The sequence below is a fragment of the Phocoena sinus genome, chromosome 16 (assembly GCF_008692025.1).
Source record: "Phocoena sinus isolate mPhoSin1 chromosome 16, mPhoSin1.pri, whole genome shotgun sequence".
NCBI classification, from domain to species: domain Eukaryota; kingdom Metazoa; phylum Chordata; class Mammalia; order Artiodactyla; family Phocoenidae; genus Phocoena; species Phocoena sinus.
In genome coordinates this window covers 59,032,508-59,052,803 of record NC_045778.1, presented here as the reverse complement: position 1 = coordinate 59,052,803, position 20,296 = coordinate 59,032,508, and the positions used below count along the sequence as shown (strand labels likewise).

The 20,296-nt window shown below is 44.9% G+C and overlaps 1 protein-coding gene across 1 annotated transcript in view; it reads left to right on the top strand.

Annotated features, from left to right (window-relative positions):
• Positions 1–17,552, top strand: part of ARL3 (ADP ribosylation factor like GTPase 3) — a 32,293-nt gene extending 14,741 nt beyond the window's left edge. The window contains exons 4-6 of the mRNA XM_032607351.1: positions 6,101–6,151; positions 7,730–7,915; positions 17,273–17,552. Of these exons, the coding sequence (XP_032463242.1) occupies positions 6,101–6,151; positions 7,730–7,915; positions 17,273–17,320 (285 nt within the window). The 3' untranslated portion in view covers positions 17,321–17,552. The remainder of the gene's footprint in view (positions 1–6,100; positions 6,152–7,729; positions 7,916–17,272) is intronic.
• The last annotated feature ends 2,744 nt before the right edge of the window (positions 17,553–20,296 follow it).

Below are 20,296 nucleotides of genomic sequence, written 5' to 3'. Positions count from 1 at the left end.
AACTACGTGTTAGAAAAACTGAACATTAAAAGTCTTTCAAGGGCTTCCCTGGTGGCGCAGTGGTTGAGGGTCCGCCTGCCGATGCAGGGGACACGGGTTCGTGCCCCGGTCCGGGAAGATCCCACATGCTGCGGAGCGGCTAGGCCCGTGAGCCATGGCCACTGAGCCTGCACGTCCGGAGCCTGTTCACCACAACGGGAGAGGCCACAGCAGTGAGAGGCCCGTGTACCGCAAAAAAAAAAAAAAAAGTCTTTCAAATCCCAAAAATCAACAAGGAAAGTCCTGGAACTAATAAGTGATTACAGCAAATTTGCAGGCTATAAGGCTAATATACAAAACCTATAGAGTCAAGCCAAATCATTATGCTATACACCTTAAACAGTGCTGTATGTCAATTATATCACAATAAAACTGGGGGAAGAAAAGGCTATAGATTCTCCTTTACTTTTTGAGGCAAGAGTTGGGAAAAAGCAGGCAATTGAGAGAAATCACAGTTCTATCTGTTCATCTACTGGATTAGGTACTTTGAAAGAAATGTCCAAATGCCAAAGGGCATGTCCAAATATAGGGACTTCCCTGGTGGTCCAGTGGGTAAGACTCCGCACTTCCAATGCAGGGGGCCCGGGTTCAATCCCTGGTCTGTGAACTAGATCCCACATGCGTGCCGCAGCTAAGAGTTCGCATGCCACAACTAAGAAGTCCACATGCCGCAACTAAAAAAGATCCCGCATGCCACAATGAAGATCCCGAGTGCCACAACTAAGACCCAGCACAGCCACAATAAATAAATAAATAAATTCCTTTAAAAAGAGCTGTATATAAGGACATTAATGCCTTAAGGCTCCATGAGGAGGTCTCAGAAACTTTCTGGTCTACAGATCAGGGTAATTTTAAATCATAAGCTCTAACATCTTGAGGGTAGACTGCAAGGTAGTTGTAATATGACCCTGGATTCCACACTTCCCATTAGCTGAGAGCACCTAGGAATTATTGGACAATCCAGCAAAAATAAGTTCACAGTAACCCTAGAGGAGCTTTCTCCAGCTGTATTATGCTGCCAGTATCAGACAATATTTTGGATTGAGTCAAACCTTTTGTCATTTTCCAATGCTATTCGAGATTAAACAAGTCTTGAGGAGCAGCTGAGTCCCCAGGGTTAGATTCTAAGGCCTTGGGGCTTTTAGCCCTATCTGCCCGTTTTGTAGCAGCTTGGAGTGACAGTGGTGGATGGGTTACATTAGTTTGTTTGTCTGTATTTAAGAGTCTTCCACTGTTGGTTGAAAAGACATTACACTAGACTCCACGCTGCCTAGAAGAGCAGGGTTGAGGCTTGATGCATTTCGTTGCCTGGTTAATTCTTTTCAGTTCTCTCTAGGGTGCCAAAATACAGTCTTGCTTTAGAGCAGGTGTCGACAAACTGATCCAGCCTGCCTCCTGTTATTGTGTCTCGTGAGCTAAGAATGGTTTTGACATTTTTAAATGGTTGAACAAAAAAATCAAAAGAAGAATAAAATTTCCTGACACATGAAAATTATATGAAATTCAGATTTCAGTGTCCGTAAATAAAGTTCTGTTGGAACACAGCCACGTCCATTTGTTTATGTATTTTTTTATGGTTGCTTTTGCACTACAGCAACAAAGTTCAATAGCTGTGAAAGAGATTGTATGGGCCACAAAACCTAAAATGTTTACTACCTGACCCCTTACAGAAAGAGTACCAACCCCCACTTTAAATTATATGTTTCTCTAGAGGTTTGAAAGAATCAGAGCAACTCCTAAAAGCGCAGTTATTCTCAGGGATGATGACACTGAGAACATGACTTCAGCTTTTTTAATTTGGGGGAAGTGATTAAGAAATTAATCCTGAGATATGATAGAAGGGAGGGGATAGGATGTCTTCCATTTCTCTTGTGCCAGGAAATAACAGCCTTTTGATAGATAAAAACACATCATTTTTTTCAAGGTATATATTAATATTAATACCAAACTCCATTTACTTTATCATTATTAGTTTTGTGTTTAAACACAACATAATTTAAGGTAATTTGCCATCATTTCCATATCCAAAGGACATCAAGTGAGATAAAGCTCAACCAACCATCTCTTATATTATCTCCATAATATCACTCACACTTGAGCATCGGTACTACTAGAGCACAAATAACTGAAAACAGGTCATCCAGAAAACTTATTTGTCAGTTTCACCTTCCTCTTAAGACTTTTGCTCAAGCTATCAATAAAAAGCCACACTTTTTAGTGTCATCTCTTCTGTCTCCGTCTACCCCTCTGGTGGAGAAATACTTAAGAGCAATAAAATGGCCAAAAGGTGGCAGCAGGCGGGAGGGGGACCAGAAGCAAGAGGAGAAACAAAGAGCCTTCTGTTCACATGGTGGATAAGCAGTCTCCGGATAATCCAAAACTGGCTGAACTTCCATCCAGAAAAAGTCTTTTTCTCTAGGTCTTCCTCCCACAACCAAATAAAAATTTCCAAGCAGTTGCCAATGAAGGTGTGAATTGGCTCTGCTTAAAGCATCATTCTCATTCTCAGTGCCATGGATTATAAGTTTATTTTAGAATAGGTTTATGAAACTTAATTTTTGAAGATCCATAGTGTTTTAAGACCAGTCAAAAGCACTAGATTTAACTTTCTTTAATACTTTCTGAGTATTTTTTATTTGATAATCTGTTTTTGGATTCTTTTTCTTGCTTAGTATTATGTAGCAACCTAAATGGGAAAAGAATCTGAAAACAAATAGATACATGTATATGTATAACTGAATCACTTTGCTGTACACCTGAAACTAACACAACACTGTTCATCAACTATACTCCAATATAAAATAAAAAGTTACACCAAGGGGGGAAGGGGCAGGGGTGGGTTGAATTGGGAGATTGGGATTGACATATATACACTATTGATACTATGTATAAAATAGATACCTAATGAGAATCTACTCTGTAGCTCAGGGAGCTCAGTGCTCTGTGGTGACCTAAATGGGAAGGAAATCCAAAAAAAAGAGGGGATATATGTATACGTATAGCTGATTCACTTTCCTGTACAGTAGAAACTAACACAACATTGTAAAGCAACTGTACTCCAATAAAAATTAATTTTAAAAAATTAAAGTTAAACAAATGGTTTTTGCATGGCTAGATTAACACTTATGTTATTAACAAGAAAAAGAAAGGAAGAAAAAGAGGCTATCCTTATCCTTAGCTATTGACCGCAAGCAAACAGATACTTGCAGGAAGAAACTGGGCAGCGCTGGGGAGGGGCTAACCAGGAGAACCGTGTGCCACTATAGAAAAACAGATTTGTGGGATCACCAGAGACTGGTTTGTGCTTAGGACTTTTTCACTTGGCCCTTTTAATAAATGGGGCAGTTGTTTTATAGCCTTCCTCCTGGAATTATTTTACAATAATTTTCAAATTCTATAAAAGTTATGTGAGAAAAATACTAAATGATAGGAAGAATTTATGTACAGTTTAGGAAAAGCCCCCTTTTGACTCTTTTAATGAAAATGTTCCTTGTGAAATTTAATGTCAAAGCAATAAGTAGCAAGTCATTTAGCGAGTAATTAAAGTAAAAGTTAAAACTTTCTTACTGACTTTCAGCCTCTGGATTCTTTGGTATTTCAATCATCATCTTTCTTGTCTACTATTAAAACTGTCTTTCCATTCCTAATTATTCTCTCCCAACTGTTTATTTTTCATCATATCAAACACCAATTTCTTAACTGTATCTTTTTCTTTTCTTTTTCTTTTTGGCTGCGCCACGCAGCTTATGGGATCCTAGTTCCCCGACCAGGGATTGAACCCGGGACCCGGCAGTGAAAGTGCCGAGTCCTAACCGTTGGACTGCCAGGCAATTCCCATTAACTTTATCTTTAATTGTATCCTCAGCCTTGTCTCAGCCTCCTCTACATTTACCTTCTCGCTCATACCCTTTGTTCTCAAGCACATTTTTTCCTGCTTTGTAATCTGAGCCCAGAATACCCTCCCAGGGATCACCTGACCCTTCTCCCCTCCCTCACATCATCTCCCACTCTTGCCTGAGTGAAGATCATCTTAATCCACTATAGACCACCAAATAGTTCTAATCCCGTCCTTTGTATTCAGGTTCACTTTTCCACTGCATTCCTTCTTTCTACATCTGTGTTTATACTATGCCTGCTACTATATAATGTGAGACCCACCAGTGGAAAACTAAGCTAACACCATGTTCTGACTTATCAGACAGTATCGAATTTTGTGTCTCTGTGGTGTGCATTGACATTGAGTCAGAGTAATATTAACAATAACACAAAAAAATACTGAGACCAAACACATCCATCCTTTCTCCTATGCTTCTCCATGAAGGAAACACAGGTGAGGTGGTCCCTGGTATAATATTTAGCACTAGTGACTCTAAATTTATTTATTTTTGGCCGTGCTGCATGGCATGCGGTATCTTAGTTCCCGACCAGGGATCGAACACGTGCCCCCTGCCCCCTGCCCCGGGCCGAGGAAGCGCCGAGTCTTAACCACTGGACCTCCAGGGAAGTCCCAGCACTAGTGACTCTAAATGAGAGTGCATTAACTTAAGCAAAGGAATTTTCATTGTTGGGGTTTTTTTCCTTTCAAAAGAGAGCAAGTTTTCAGAGTAGAACAGAATTTTAAGGCACGTAAAGGTGGGAATTCAAGATTGTTTTTCATTGTTGTTTTTCAATGATATGTTCCTTTAAAAGAGCGTTTCCATTATACCGTTAGTTTAATAACAATTCTAATTTCTTTAAAGAAAGTTTGAAATTTTGATAATTTTTAAGACTAGCAACTGGGAGAACATTTAATACACTGATGATTTTTTTTTAATGACTACAAAATGATATCTCTGGTTTTCTTTTTTTTTTTTTTTTTAATTTATTTATTTTTGGCTGCATTGGGTATTCATTGCTCTACATGGGCTTTCTCTGGTTGCGGCGAGCTGGGGCCGCTCTCCGTTGCAGTGCGTGGGCCTCTCATTGAGGTGGCTTCTCTTGTTGCGGAGCACAGGCTCTAGGCTCGCAGGCTTCAGTAGTTGTGGCACGTGGGCTCTAGAGCACAGGCTCAGTAGTTGTGGCGCACGGGCTTAGTTGCTCTGTAGCATGTGGGATCTTCCCAGACCAGGGCTCAAACCCATGTCCCCCTCACTGGCAGGCGGATTCTTAACCACTGTGCCACCAGGGAAGTCCTCAGATTTTCTTTTTAAATTAACATATGAAGAAGAATTAGAAGGGAACTTTCATAGGAAATGAAAATAATTAATGTGCTTGGGTTCTGGAACTATAGGTGATTATTCTTTCTTCTTTGGTCTTATCTAATTTCCCTTATCATTGTTATAGGATGTTATTTATACAATAAATAAAATTCAGTGATGGGAAAGAAAGCTTGGGATTTGTAATTTACAGTAAATCTCAGAACTTCTCTTACTTTGGCAAAGCCTATGCCCCTGCTATTTCCAGTACTTGATCTTAACCTCCCAGCACCTGAAGACAGCATACAGTTAATACTGAAAATGGTACTTTCAGAATGATGTTCGAGGTCTATAGGATTTGTAAATGCCTCAAAACACTATCCCTTCCGGACAATTTGGGACACGGTATAGCAGAGTGCTTAAGAGCAGCTAGGGACTTTACTGTCAGGTATGCCTGAGTTTGAATCCCCATTTTGTCATGTACCAAACGTAACTTGGGTAAATTACTTAACTTCTTCGGGCTTATGTTTATTTATGTATAAAATGGGATAAAAATGAAATCTAACTCACGGAGTGATAACGAGGATTAATAGGGTAAATCTAGTAAGAATGCTCAGTGAATGCCTGTTAACTATATCTGTTTTCATCCTGCTTGGCTCTCCTGACTTCCTACTTTGGAGCTTTGCTGGAGATATTTTCTGGGCCTCTCCATTTAATTAATGAATTAGCTTATTTTGCATCCGTAGATAAGAATTACCACCTCAGTTTCAGGATGCTGTGCTAATGTGAAAATCTGCTCATTGGGAATCATCTGCTCCTTCCCTAGAAGTTGCCCTGTCTTTTTCCATATTTGCTTATTGAAGTAGCTTTCTTCTTTTACTTTACAGATATATGTAATTGACAGCGCAGACAGAAAAAGATTTGAAGAGACGGGTCAGGTAAAAAATTGTTCTGTTGAGATGCTTCCCGAATAATTGGGTATTCATTAGTCTACTTTGTAAATGTGTAAGAGCGGGGGAAGTATTTTTGTTTAACCTGTGCAGTTTAAACAAAACAGTCATTCTGGCAAGCAGGCAAAATACCACTTGCCTAAAAAGAAAGTAGTTGAGAATTCTTTAAACAATTTTTCGTTTAAAGCTTTTTAGTTTTAATCAAATTAAATAAAAAAGGTATAAGCAAATGGAACTTACCACCATGCCCAAAAGCTCTTCCCAGGCCACATAGAAATGGACCTGAGGAACAAATTCACTTATCATTTCTGTGTACATTTTTCAATACCAACTTAAATGATCCAAGGGTAACTTGGACGAATTAGAAGGTATGGGAAGAAATGTGCAAGCCAAGACTAAGCTGCTCTTCTTGCCAAGCGAAGAGATAGGTATACCTTGAACCCAAATATGACTTCAAATGCAGAGTGCATGTCAACATGATTACACAATGCAGTCTGTGTATGCAGTTTTAAATAGAGAAGCAGTGGGCATAGACCATTTTACCCAGACTGAGTGCACTGATAAGAAGTGAGTAGTATCGTGGACCTCTTTGGAGAAGCACCTTTACATTTTATTGCGGGGTCCTTGGCCTGTGTCCTGAACTACTGCACGTGGCCTTCCAAAGGTAGCAGTCCCCATGTTTAAGTTCCTTTTCCCTGGAAATTAGTTTGAGAACTCTCCAGGCTCCTGGAGACAGCCCCTCTCCCTTCTATACCTTGATGATTTCTAGACTTCACTCAAGTGAAGCAATGTTAAACATGAGTTTGGAAGTGAAGGGTGTCAGATGGAGATCTGCCTCTTGAACCATCCAGTTCTCTTTGACAGCCCAAGTGTCTTAAGTAGCTAAAATGTGGGTTGAGTGGGGAAGAGGTGGATCCTGGCATTTAGCTAAGTATATACCTTCTCCTGTACTTATTGCAGGCAGAATCAACATACAGTTTAGATCCCAACCAATAACCTAAAAATTAGAGACCTTGCCAGATGGACTAATGCAGTTACTTTAGGATGTGGGTTTAATGAAGTGTAATGCACATGCATGCATGTTTTGGAGACAGAGATTGATGAAACAGAATTATAGTCTCTAAAGCAATTGTCATTTTTAGTTCAAATTTTAAAATATATATGTATATGTACATAAACATGCATACATGTATGCGTATCTATGCATTGAAAGTTACTGACAGATAGGAACGTTTGGGTAAGTTTAAAATGTCTAACCACAATTTGTGTTCTCCCTCGAGCAGTATTTCTCAAAGTACGATTTATGAATCCCCTATAAAAGAACCACCTGGGGAACTTGTTAAAAATGCAAATCCCTGGACCCTGGCTTAGACTTTCCAAAGTCAGCATCTCTGGGGCAGGCCTGGGAATTTGCCAGGGGATTCTTCCACAAGCTTAAGTTTGAGAACCACTGCCCTTGAAAGTTGCTAGTTGATCAGCTTAACTTATTTATTTCTGATTAGAAATGCATGGTTAAATATCATAGATTTCATCCTCCCCTCCCCATATATTCCCAAAATGATCCAGGAACTAGCTGAATTACTGGAAGAAGAAAAGCTAAGTTGTGTGCCCGTGCTCATCTTTGCTAATAAGCAGGATCTACTCACAGCAGCCCCTGCCTCTGAAATTGCAGAAGGACTGAACCTGCACACCATCCGCGACCGAGTCTGGCAGATCCAGTCTTGCTCAGCTCTCACGGGAGAGGGCGTTCAGGTGAGGTTACTGGAGGGCTCGGTCACCTGGCAACACGGCAGCCAGCCGAGGTAGCCTGTCTCATTGGTTGGGCGGATCTAGATAGAAAAACATATGAAACAAATAGCCTTTGATGGGCAGATGAACCATTCCGGGATGTGAAAGGCCTGGAGGAGTTTGATTCTTTTCTACTTAGCAACCAATCCGATATCATTAACTGTTCCAAGAAAGCCACAGATAAACCACCCCCGACGAGTGACAAGCTACCCCACTGGGGAGGAGGTTCGGAATGGAAGAATTCAAAAATGCTTTCCGACTCTAGGGTTCTTTGGTGATTGGGTTGGGGGTTTTGTGTTGCGTCTTGTATTACGGATGCTAAATACTTGTACTACCAAGGTAACAGAGCCATCAACAACACACTAGTTATCCTAGAAGTGTTTTGTCTTTTCTGTTGGCTGTCTCCACTGCTGTCAGGGTTGGGGCCTGTTTCACGCTACTTCAGGTTGGTTTCCCATGGAGAAGCTTCTGCCGACCGAAAGCCTTAGGCTTTACACTGAGGAACTGTGTACTGAAGAGCAGCTCCCCCTCATTTGATCTTAATTTAGGGCAGAAAACGATTGTAATCCAGACACCTGAAAGGCTCAAAGAATGATCAACAGTTTCAGCTCTGATGTTTCCTACCAAGCAGCCTCAAACCAGTTGACCCTTGGGGTCAGCCCCCTACGACCACTTCTTGATTCTGAAGCCCCCAGCGTGCTCTACATGCCTCATTTTCAACATCTGGTGTACCTGCCAGGGAGGTGACCCAGTGCTGTGAGAACCAGACAGCACTGCTCTAGGATGCTTTGGGGGATCAACAGCATCTAGAAAAATGGCATCTCCCCTCATTGCCGTAGGACATGTGTCTCTGGTGGCACGACCAGTTTGCTTTTCTGTGAACTTGGTGTGTTGGGGGATGAGCCCGAGATTTGATTCTCCGTCATTGTCCGGCAGCCTCTTTCCATTTCCCTTCTAACACTCTTCTCCCCCTCTCTCAGACATTTGATACTGATTTGTCTTAAAACTGCCTGACCACTTTTATCTCAAGCAAATAATCACTTCCTAGAATTATCTCACCTGTTCCAACTGTTTGCTGCCTGGTTTTTCCCTCTTTGTTACCCAAGGAGCCCCTTCTGTGCTTGGCCTCTGATCTGAGGGCAGACCAGTCAGCACGGAACAAGCGCCCCTGCTCCAGACTCCTTGATACCTGCCCCTCAGAAGCTCTTGGTGCGTGTGTGTGTGTCGTGCAGGCTCCCAAGTAGCCAGAGATTACCTCGGCTGTGTCCCCAAAAGGGAAGCTGGGGCCCTGCGAGTCTCTGTGAGGTGTAGGTTTACGGAGGGGGCAGGTGTTAAGTCTCATCTATTTCCTTTTTTCTTTCCTAGAATGTGGTTATAAAGCAATATATTCTCATTTTAATCATATCAAACTAATTCATAAAATTAAAAACTAAAAAGTTCTTTCATTTCCTCTAATCCCACTCAAGAAAGAAACTAACTACCATTAATAGTTTTATTCTTCTCAGGTCTCCTCTATAAAATTGCAATCGTTTATGCGAATATGTATATCTTATCAGGTTTTGAATTAACTGGGCGATTTTCAGCTGGTCCAACAAGTATGCTACAACCCAGAATGTTTTTGAGTAGGTAAACTCTGATCGTTTTATTTAGCTTCTCACTTTTAAACAAAAATCAAGTTCTGCCTAAGGTATTTCCCTCAGTTGTGCCAAAGATGGTACTCATGAGGCCCCAGGTTATTTTGGTGAGGCTGAGGCCCAGGAAAAGAGAGTAGCTTTCTTGTGTTTGTACAACCCACTTCAGCAAGAGGACTCTGCCTCTCTAAATGGTTTAGAACCCAAATATAGAAAATAGAGAACATCTTGAGTTTGGGGACTCTAAAGGTGGGGCCTTAAGAAAATAAATGCAGGGACTTCCCTGGCGGTCCAGTGGTTGGGACTCTGCGCTTCCAATGCTGGGGGTGCTGGTTCAATCCCTGGTCGGGGAACTAGGGTCCCACATGCCACGTGGCACAGCCAAAAGATTAAAAAAAAAAAAGCAAATTAAATCATTAAAAACAAAAGAAAAGAAATGCATTCTGTATGCATACTCCTAAGAAAGTAGGAATTGACAGCTCTATTATCTGTTTTCACTCGTGGCCAGAGTGTCAAAAGGAAGAAAAAACAAAGCTGGAATTAACAGTGAGGCTCTAGTTTCTTCAGCCAGCCTTAGGGATATAAAAAGGAGGGACTAGGGTCATCTCTTTAGAGGAATGGCATTCAAGTCAAGGGTGCTTCCTCAGAGGAGTGTGGAGTTGGGAGGGAGCTCTGGTCATTGTCTTTCCAGTCCGCACCCCTCCCACTCGGCCAGGCAGAGATGACAAGGACAGACTCCTTGTTGCCAGCTGTTGAGCTGCCATAGAAATGAAGTTCCCTTTAAATAACAGGATCTTTGGGCCAAAAAAGAGGCTGTGAGCTACCAGACAGACAGAGGGTGGGGGCAGGCAGGAATCAAGTGAGACAGTCCTGTATGGTTTGATCTTGTTAGAAAGTTCTTCCCAGATCAGGGACCTCAGCAACCAGGTTCACAGGAAATGATATCATGAGAGATCCAGTAAAGAAATGTGAGCAAGAAAAATCATGGTTTTGTATGGAGAAGAAATAGTTTGAAGGTCACTTAATTAGTTTAGTAGATAGTACCATGGTGTATAGAATTGGGTAGTTAAGACTGGGATTTCAAGGTTAATGAGATTAGATTATGGTTAATAGAATGATATAAATTTAGAGAATTTAACTATTATTTGAAACGGGTTATTTAATAAAAATGTTAATTAAGAAGGGAGTCTGCTGTCTGTTGTCCTTCAATGGTAACCTTTGAGGACTGGAGAAAGGTCGTGGAAACACTTTTCGTTGTGAGGCACTGATTGACCATGTCCCTCTCAGGTAATACCTTTGACCTAAGCTCTCGCCCACTCAGCCAGTTTCTTGGTTTTCATTTTAAAAAGAGTCACTTAGGTGGAATTCTTTCCCCGCATTGCTTAGTTCAGGAGCAGGCCTTTTAAAGATTCTTGTTAATTAAGGCTTTAACTATTCTTAAAAATGAAAGACTTCACTAGAAAAATGTCACTTTCAGAGATTCTGTGTAAAAATTTCCTGAAATTCCCTAAATTCCTATTTCGTCCTCCCATTCCACCCTCCCCACCCACTACCCGCTGAAAGCTGGTCAGTAATGGGCAGAGCTGCTAAAATGATCAGATGTGAAGTGGGTCAAGTATCTGGCACCACAGCGCTAATGACCCTGAAAGAAAACGTACAAAGGTTAAAAAAAAAGACCTGGAATTTCTGTCACTGTTTCAGATGTTTACAAACAGTGTCTCTATTTACATTGGGTTTAATCAAAATGCATTTGAGAGACATGTCCTCTACTGATAAATAACCCATCCAGTGGGTGAGTCAAGGGAACAGATCCACTAGGTGGGGAGCTATGCCCTCTGGAGTAGTCGGGCAGGGAGATAGATGACTTCTCCTTAGCCAAGTAGCTTAAACATGTGATTTGACATTATGGAAGTTAGTGATTCCTGGGGTGGATTTCACGTTCTTGTTCTACCTGATATTCTGATGGCAAATACATGCAGTCTTTACAAGGACAGGCAGTCCCTTGCTCTGGGTGTGGAAATTGGCTTTTGAGGGCTTCAAAAGAGTTTGGAACAGGTCTTTCTTTGCCTGACTAATGGCGGTGAGGAGGCAGCCCATCATGTTATTAAAGCAAGTTTTCATGGGAAACTATCAAGAGCAGAGCATAGGTAAACGGCACTAAAAGCTGAAGGAGAACATCAATCTTGGAAACTCTGGGCTATGGAGAACCCCATAGTCCAGAGGAGTGATCAGAGGAGACCCAGTTATGTCAAGTAGATGAAGGCAGAAAGAGGAGAAACTAAACAATGTTTGGGAGGGAAAACCTGCAGCCCCTGCAGGCAGACTGCCTTGCAGACATGGAGCGGCCTCCCTCTGCACGCTGGGGCTAGGCCAGGATTGGTAGGGCCTCTCCTAGTGCACAACATCTAGCCTGGGACTCTTCTCTTCTTTTCCCTGGGTGTCTGGAAAATAGTGAACAAAGATCTGGCTTAGAGCCAGAGAAAGATATAGAGAAATCAATCCCTCTTCCACCTGCAGACCTGAATGTGAACCCCAAACCACAGCTTTCCTTGGCTGTTGTAGTTTCAGGTGCTTAAAGACGTTTCCTCCCTAGAACATTTTGTGTGTGTGTGTGTGTGTGTGTGTGTTTAATTAAAATTATACTGCATTGGAATTTCCTTTCAAAGCAGAGATCAGCAGTTTCAACCTGGTCTCTAACCTTAGTCATAACAGAGACATGCCTGCACCAGTAGCTTTGAGCTAGCAGAAGGTTCTCCTGGGTATTGCTCTCCATGCCCCTACCTCATGCTCATCCCTTCTTTTCACATCGCTTCCACATTCCTTGTCTTCCTTCACCAAGCAGGAGCCATGATCCGGCTCACAGAGGTCTCACCTACACAGAAAGGGCCTCTAGCAGTCTGAGCCCTGACGTGTGAGCTGTCCTTCAGAGCGCCTTGCAGGTAAACAGTAAACATTCACTAGCCCGGGTTCTTGTTTTTGTTTCTTTTTCCTTGATCCAGGGGACCTTTCCCTTAATATGCCAACAGAATTTCAATATATTTTTAAAATGACATTTACAACTTCTTTCTAGGCCTGAATCAGTTATTTTCAACTCCCAGTGTGTGTGGAACTGCTTATCTGCAAGTCAGACCTCAGGTTTATTTTTAAATTTTCAGATCTCTCTGTAGGCTAAGGAAGCAAGCTTGGGACATGCGATTCTGCTACCTCTCTGGTGCAGTGCCCTTTGTCACCAGAAAAAGTATTAATAGCAAGCAATATTTTATGTATGCTGCTTCCAGCTGCTCCTTGACCCTGGGGGCCCAGTGGCACAATGGGATAGGCTGCATTGCTCAGCAAGGGTCTGAGTTCCGTCGTCTTAAAGCAATTACTGATGTGACCGTGTAGTCCTCATGGCATTAAAAACCAGGCCCACCCAACCATGGCTGCCACTGCTCAGTTCCAACCGTCACACAGTGATGGATGCATTGCAGAGAGATCAAATTAAGAGAAGTGCAGTGAGGTGGATGGACCTAGAGTCTGTCATACAGAGTGAAGTTAAGTCAGAAAGAGGAAAACAAATACCGTATGCTAACATATATATATGGAATCTAAAAAAAAAAAAAATTGTTCTGAAGGACCTAGGGGCAGGACAGGAATAAAGACACAGACGTAGAGAATGGACTTGAGGACGCGGGGAGGGATAAGGGTAAGCTGGGACAAAGTGAGAGAGTGGCATGGACATATATACACTACCAAATGTAAAATACATAGCTACTGGGAAGCAGCCACATAGCACAGGGAGATCAGCTCGTGCTTTGTGACCACCTAGAGGGGTGGGATAGGGAGAGAGGGAGGGAGAGGCAATAGGGAGGACATATGGGGATATATGTATACATATAGCTGATTCACTTTGTTATAAAGCAGAAACTAACACACCACTGTAAAGCAATTATACTCCAGTAAAGATGTTAAAAAAAAAAAAAGAGGAGTGCAGTCGGAGACCACTCTTCCCATAGAAAGGGCATCATGCCTTTAATCCCGAAACGGAGAGATCTGTGATCAGTAGGTTTTCACCCATATGGTTAGGGGCCGTCTTATATTTTTCCCAGCAGTTAGTAGGTGACATGGTAAAATGTATTTCCTCTCCCGAAGGCCAAACAAAGCTCAGTATTTGAGGTTCAGTGTCTCTCCTTGGTCTCTGGTATTGAACTGAAGCTAATCAATTTAAATTCAGTTTCGGCGAGGTTGGCCAGGGGAGGTGCGGTGGAGGGCGAAAGGGAGGACTACTTATGCCATAAGGTTGTCAGCACTGTGAGGAAGATCCAGTACGCAGAAATTTGGTCAAACCAGTTTTTGACAATAAAGGTTCAACCATTAAATGAACCTATGAGTTCATTTCCTTCTTTGGAGGCAGAGCAGTAACCTACTTCAAGTAAATGATCACCTTTTCTCAGTCATCTGTTTTTTGGGGGGTTTTTTAATTTATTTATTTATTTTTGGCTGCGTTGGGTCTTCGTTGCTGCACGCGGGCTTTCTCTAGTTGCGGCGAGCGGGGTCTACTCTTGGTTGTGGTGCGCAGGCTTCTCACTGCAGTGGCTTCTCTTGTTGTGGAGCACAGGCTCTAGGTGTGCGGGCTTCAGTAGTTGTGACTCGTGGGCTCTAGAGCACAGGCTCAGTAGTTGTGGCCAATGGGCTTAGTTGCTCTGCGGCATGTGGGATCTTCCCGGACCAGGGCTCAAACCCGTGTCCCCTACATTGGCAGGCGGATTCTTAACCACCGCGCCACCACGGAAGCCCCAGTCATCTGTTTTTAAAAAGTCAAAGCCTTGCCAGATTAAGGCCAGAGTGCCGTGGCTGCTGATTTAAGCATGAGAAGCAGAAGGGCCCTCCTCTTGCAATGATGTTGTCTCTAAAGAGAGAGATCCTGCTGGAGGTGGCGGGCTTGCGGAGAGTTAATACATGGGGAGCGAGGTAAACACGTAGGATTCCACACGCGCCGATACCTGGCAGCCCGGGAATCCTGAGAGCCGAGTGGCCAGAAACAGCCTCTGGCACCTTCAGAGCTGCAGCAAAGCCACGCAGGGTGCTTGGGTAGGGCTGTTCTGTCTCATGCCCCTGTATTCAGCTGGAAGTCATAACGAAGAAAAAACTGGAATTGCTCCCTCTGCCAACTTGAGCCCCAGCTTCTCTCTAAGCCTGAGGCAGAGCTCCTCCCCGAGCAGTTGCCCGCGGTCATTGAGAAATGGTCATCGAGAGCAGATGCCGGGGCTAGATTGCCTGGGTTCACAGCCTGCCTCTGCCACGCACTCTTCTGTGCCCCCATTTTCTCATCCATGAGTACCTACTTCACAGTGTTGTTACAAGGATTAATTTAAAAGATATAAATTAAGTGTGTGGCCACCACCATGCTAAGTTCTGTAAAAACCACCTCAAGCCAGCCTGGCGTGGACCCTTCCCTCAGGAGTCTTTCCTTGCCAGTGGGCACCCTGGCACAGCTTGTGCCTGATTTTTATTGAAGAGCTATCATCGTCATTGACTGTTGCCTCCCCAACACTGCCACCTCCAGCTCAGGTTCTCCTCTAGGTAATGACAGGAAAGGCACAATCCCCAGCCTCCAGACACCAGATCAGGGTGGCCTTCCCGAGCCAGAGCAGCTTAAGTCTCCTAGGCTTCCCACACTCCAGGTTGCAGGCGCAGCTGCAAAGCCCCGGGGCCAGCGGGTCAGCTGGTGGGGCCCGACCTCTGAGCGCCCTCTGCTGGCAGGACTGTGGAAGGGTTTTGTCACCGCGGGCCCTCACGTACATCTGGAGGACACTGCCCCTCGGCAGGGCTCCCCCATTTAAATTCCCTCTGCCTCCATAACAGATACCCAGGAGAAAACTGCCCCTCACCCTCCATGTTCTGCTTTGGGTTCCTGCAGCTGAGTAAATATTTTTCCTATCTCTTTGAGTGCATTCATGTTGAGTTACATGCAGTAAAAGAAACCCACCCCCCTCATAATCAGCCGTAAAACAAGAGGGAAAATGGTATTCGTATAGTGTGGGAACACTGTTCTTGATTTCTCTGAGAAGATGATTTGATAAAATGTTGCAAGTCTCTACAGAGGAGGAAATATTGAGGTACGCACCTTTGATGGTGTTTGTGCGGGTTCCTGAAAATGGAAAGCGCAGCTCCGAATGCAAAGGGAAGATGCTTATCTTATTCATCCCTCTTTCATTTGTAAAATCTTTTCTGTCTCCTGGCAGGTGATCTTTTTTTTTTTTTTTTCCTGGAAACCAATTAGCTCCTAAAATTAAACACGCTTCTCTTTAAATTATTCCTTTTCATAAAATGGTCTTAAAATTGGCCTCAGCTTTTCAGAGTAAGTAGCTGACCCAGTTGTAATCGGAGATGCATTCGGAGTCCACCTTCTCCCACCTGGGCATTCCCCCACCCTCATCTCCACTGCTGCCAGGTGCTGTCCCCCTTTGTGCCTTCAGCTGTGGCCAGCCTCTTCTTAGCACATGCCCTAAGGTATGCTCTGGGACAGCCGTCAGATTATCTGATTCTCCCACCCAAGTGCTCTGATGGCAACTGGCGGAGTTTGAATCACTGTAAATTCAGGTTATGGTCAGATGAGCCAGGAGATAGGATGCCTGCTGGTTGTTTTGAGGTGATGTATTGTTTATGGGATTAATGCTCCTAATGGCCAAGGGTGTCAGCTGACGTTTGTTACTTTAAGCTGTCTCAGCTGTTCAGGTTCAACAGCTAGCTCCCTGGGCATAGGAAATGCGGGGCTCTGAATGTCATGTATGCCCTGAGATGTGCACGTGTGACACATGCAGGGGAAAGGGGTGCGGTGCGTTGCAGGAGCCTCGTTTGATTTTGTTCTGGGCTTCTGAGACCTCTGCACACCCCTGGGGGTCAGAGAGACTCTGGGGAAAGGGTGAGCATTCAGGGATGGCTGCAAAGGGCGTTGAGAAATAGGTCATCTCTGGCGGGCCTGGCATCCACAAGATATCATGCCACCTGCCAAGTGGCTGTAGGTATTGTGTGGTTTTTACCTCTGTCCTCCAGCCTTCTAAGAGAGGACACTTTCAAGGTCGCTGTGCATTTAAGGGAACCTTCTCCCCAGTCCCTCTGCTTGGTAGCGCTTAAAGCTGCAAGAACCAGGCCAGGCCCCTTTAAACCTTCCCTGGTGCTGCGCGAAGAGAAATAAATGCACATTGCCCCAGTGTGTGTCTAGTAACGTGCACTGCAGTTGGTTTGTTTTTCCAAAAAGAAATTTAATTTAGCGCAAGTGTACACTGCCACACTGTAAACACACCGGGCACCAGAAAGGTGGCTTATTGAATTTAATGCCCTAGCAAAGGTCAGCTTTTAGAAAAAGCCAAAAATGGCTGGAATCTGTCCTGATAGCTCCTCAATCAGGCCTTGGATCCAGGCAGATGTGTTTATTTTTTCAGAGGGAGTTCCTGAGGACCCATCTCAAGTTCGGGCCCTGGACATTCCCCCTCCCTTTTCCCTCCTGTGCTCTCAGAGGCCTCCCTCCTCCTCCCCAGGAGGTCACTGTCCCTGGTCACCCAGGTGGGCTCCTGGGGAAGGCAAGCTCCATTGAGCTGGTGGTTGAGGAGGGAGGACCCAGGACCCTCGCCCTCTCCCCTCTGGGGCTAGAGTGTGTGGTGCCTTTCTTACAACTAACGCTGCCTCTCTCTGACCATTTCCCTCAAAGGACGGCATGAACTGGGTCTGCAAAAACGTCAATGCAAAGAAGAAATAAAATCTTGACGCATGGAGACGCAGGAGCTGCGGGAGCTGAATTCTGTCCTGAAAAACACTAATTTGCTGCTTTCTGACCAAATGTTTTTCCATCTGTGTACAGCTACAGCTGTGTGAAGAGAGGGAACAACACAGTTTAAAAAGAATCCCCATTCCAGCAGTACATTTAACATGATCTCTGAGGTTCAGTATCATTTTTCAAATAAAGGAATTATATTATTTCCTCTGCATAATTGAAATAGTATTAAATGTCTCAAAGCACATGATTAGAAAATGAGATCTTTTAAATGAGCAAGAGATTGCGTTGCCGTTTAGGCAATTCCAGTGGGCTTTTTTCTTTCAAAAAAAAAGGGGGGGGGTGCTGGGGAGAGGAAGAGGAAGAAGCAGCTTAGGCTGCGGTCATTCATTTCCTGACCTGTCCTTACATTCCCCCATGGTGTTGAAACCAAGACAGTGTTTGATGGTGCTGGTCAGTGATTTTTACCATCATCCACTGAGCCAGGGTTGCAGCCTGTCTGGGTGGGGAGCTGCTGGGCTTCGGGGGGTGAAGCGTGAATAGCAGATGATTAAACCATCTTGTCATGCAGGTAGGAGACTGTATGTAATCCTCACCCTTTGGAAAGGAAAAAAAAAGCCTTTCTTGCAAACAACGCACCACAGAAACATACCCCGTCCCCAGCCCCCAACCAGCTACACAGGGAATCAGAGTCTTACGACTTTTGACTGTAATGACATCTGGAATGTAAGGAGAGGTGGGAGGTTTAATTCCAGAAAAATTACAAGGTCCTTAAAAAGCCCTCACATGGAGGGCTCAGGCTAGCGTAAACAGGCTTTCTCCAGTTCAGTGGAGCAGTGAGCAGCCGACTCTGAAATTAGCTGGCTTCTCCACGGCTGTCCTATAGAAGGGATTTCTAAAGCTCAAAGAATTCTGTGTTTAAATGATCACAATAGGCTGCTGCTATCAGATTTTAAAAATAAATGCAGCTTTACCGTGAACCTGCTCCACTGAGAAAAGCCAGGCAGATCGATTTTTAGAAGCGATCAATTTTTACAGTGCTGGCAACTTGGTGGTGTGGGCTGCTCGAGGGGGACAGGGCTTGTTGCTGGGAAGAGCGTGGGTGTGTATGGTTGCAGGGGCCGTGCCCGGGGAAGCCAGAGTCACCCCAGCTTCTGGTCCCCTCTGCCTCTCTCCAGCAAAATGTGTCCTCTGGTGACTGATTGGAGAGGAATGGTGGGAGACTTCTCCTGCCCCGTGTTGCAAAAAGAGCTTGCTTCCCTGAGCCTTAAGAGATCCCCGGCTTCAAGCAAGGGAAAGCAGGCCAGAGCATCCCTGGCTCCTGAACTGAACTATGTCCTGATGCCTGAGGAGTGCGGTTCTCAGAGACCGTCAAGTGGCTGGTGGGTCCCAGGAGGGCAGCTACTTTTACCTCCCAGGAGGTGGCCCTTCCCGAACCCACCAAGGCATGTGAGCAAACTGAAGGGGTCACTCCAGCCCCTGGCCCTCAGTACCCAGCCTTTCTGGACCAAGTGGTGCCGGTGAGGCTGAAGCATGGTCCACTTCAAAGGTGGTCTGGGGTGAAAGTCATTAACAAGGCCAGACATGAAAAGGTGCCCTGGGTTGCAAGTACTTATGGGGACAGACCTGTAAGTACTTGCAAAACAAAAAGAAGGTGAGGGTTTTTAAACCACTGTGAGCTAGTTGCCCCCTGCAGCCTCCCCCGGCTTGTCTGTCTTACCCAGACGCCTCTCGCCCTTTGAACAGAGGCAAAACAGAATTATAAGAAACCAGAAATCCCCCTTCTATCCGGCTGGAAATGCGGCTCTAGCACTTGAAAATATTTTTTCCCCTCCAAATAGTGCATCAGGGATGTTATCTGAGGGGCAAAATGCCTGCCTTGAGGTCTGTGATTTGGGAACACTGAGATGTGGAACTTGGACTCTGGCAGTGGATGGTCTGTGAAATATCTTTGTTCTTTTACTACCAACTTAGGGAACTGTTTGAAAGGGCCCCCCAGGGCCTCAGCCAGCAGGCAGAAGCCACTGCCTTCCTCTGATAACAGCCTCTGTGAATGTTCAGATTTGCTTTTCAGCTAAAGACACAGAGACATTGTGGATGTCACACGCTTTCATCTTCCCTTTCAGCCCTACTGAACCCTCGCGGGGCTCGCAGGGTAGATGAGAGGAGCCTGAAAAATGCAGAGTTTGAAAGCTCCCATTTGTAAAAACAAAATGCTTCTAAAGACTCCTTTCCTCTCCCCGGCCACCGCCCCCCCCCGCACTTGGAGGACAGAATTGGAAGCTAGAAAGGGGACTCCCGGTCTCCCATCCTCCCACTCCCAGTGAGTCTTAGTGGTGAGACTTGCTCTGGGCACGACTTCATCTGAATGTGCCGGGAAGAGGGTTGGGGGCCAGAGGGCGGGCAAGGCCTGGGACAGGGGCCCCAGGGTGTGTGCTCAGACCAGTTGTGGGAAAAACTCCCTCCCGTCCCCTCCTCCCGACTTCCCCCGTGCGGATCCTTCTGGCTGGCTTCCCCGTGCCCAGGGCAGCACACCCTTTCCCCTTCACTCTCCCTTGGTTACTATGGAAACAAGGGTGTCATTGATGTGGGCTGAGCTGGGGAACATGTCGGCGGCGCACAGCTGAGAGTCAGCGATTATGCCGGCGGGTAGAAATGTACCAGGGTTAAGGTCCGCAGCTCCCAAACTGCGGGAAGGACGCCGTCCTGCCCCCTCCCTCCCTCCCTCTCTCTTCTCCCTCTCCTGGCTTTTGACGAATTCCTTTATTCCCTTCCGGGCTAAAGCAGTGGCTATTTTTGCGCCACTCTATGCCCCACCCTCGCTGTCGGCCGCGCCTTATCCGGCCTGGCCTGGAGGGTGACACCATGTCACCCTCGCCGGGACTCGTCCCTTGATTCCCGTCAGTTTGCTTTGATTTCTCTATCCTTCTCAGGGGCCAGTTCTTACTTCCTTTTATTTTT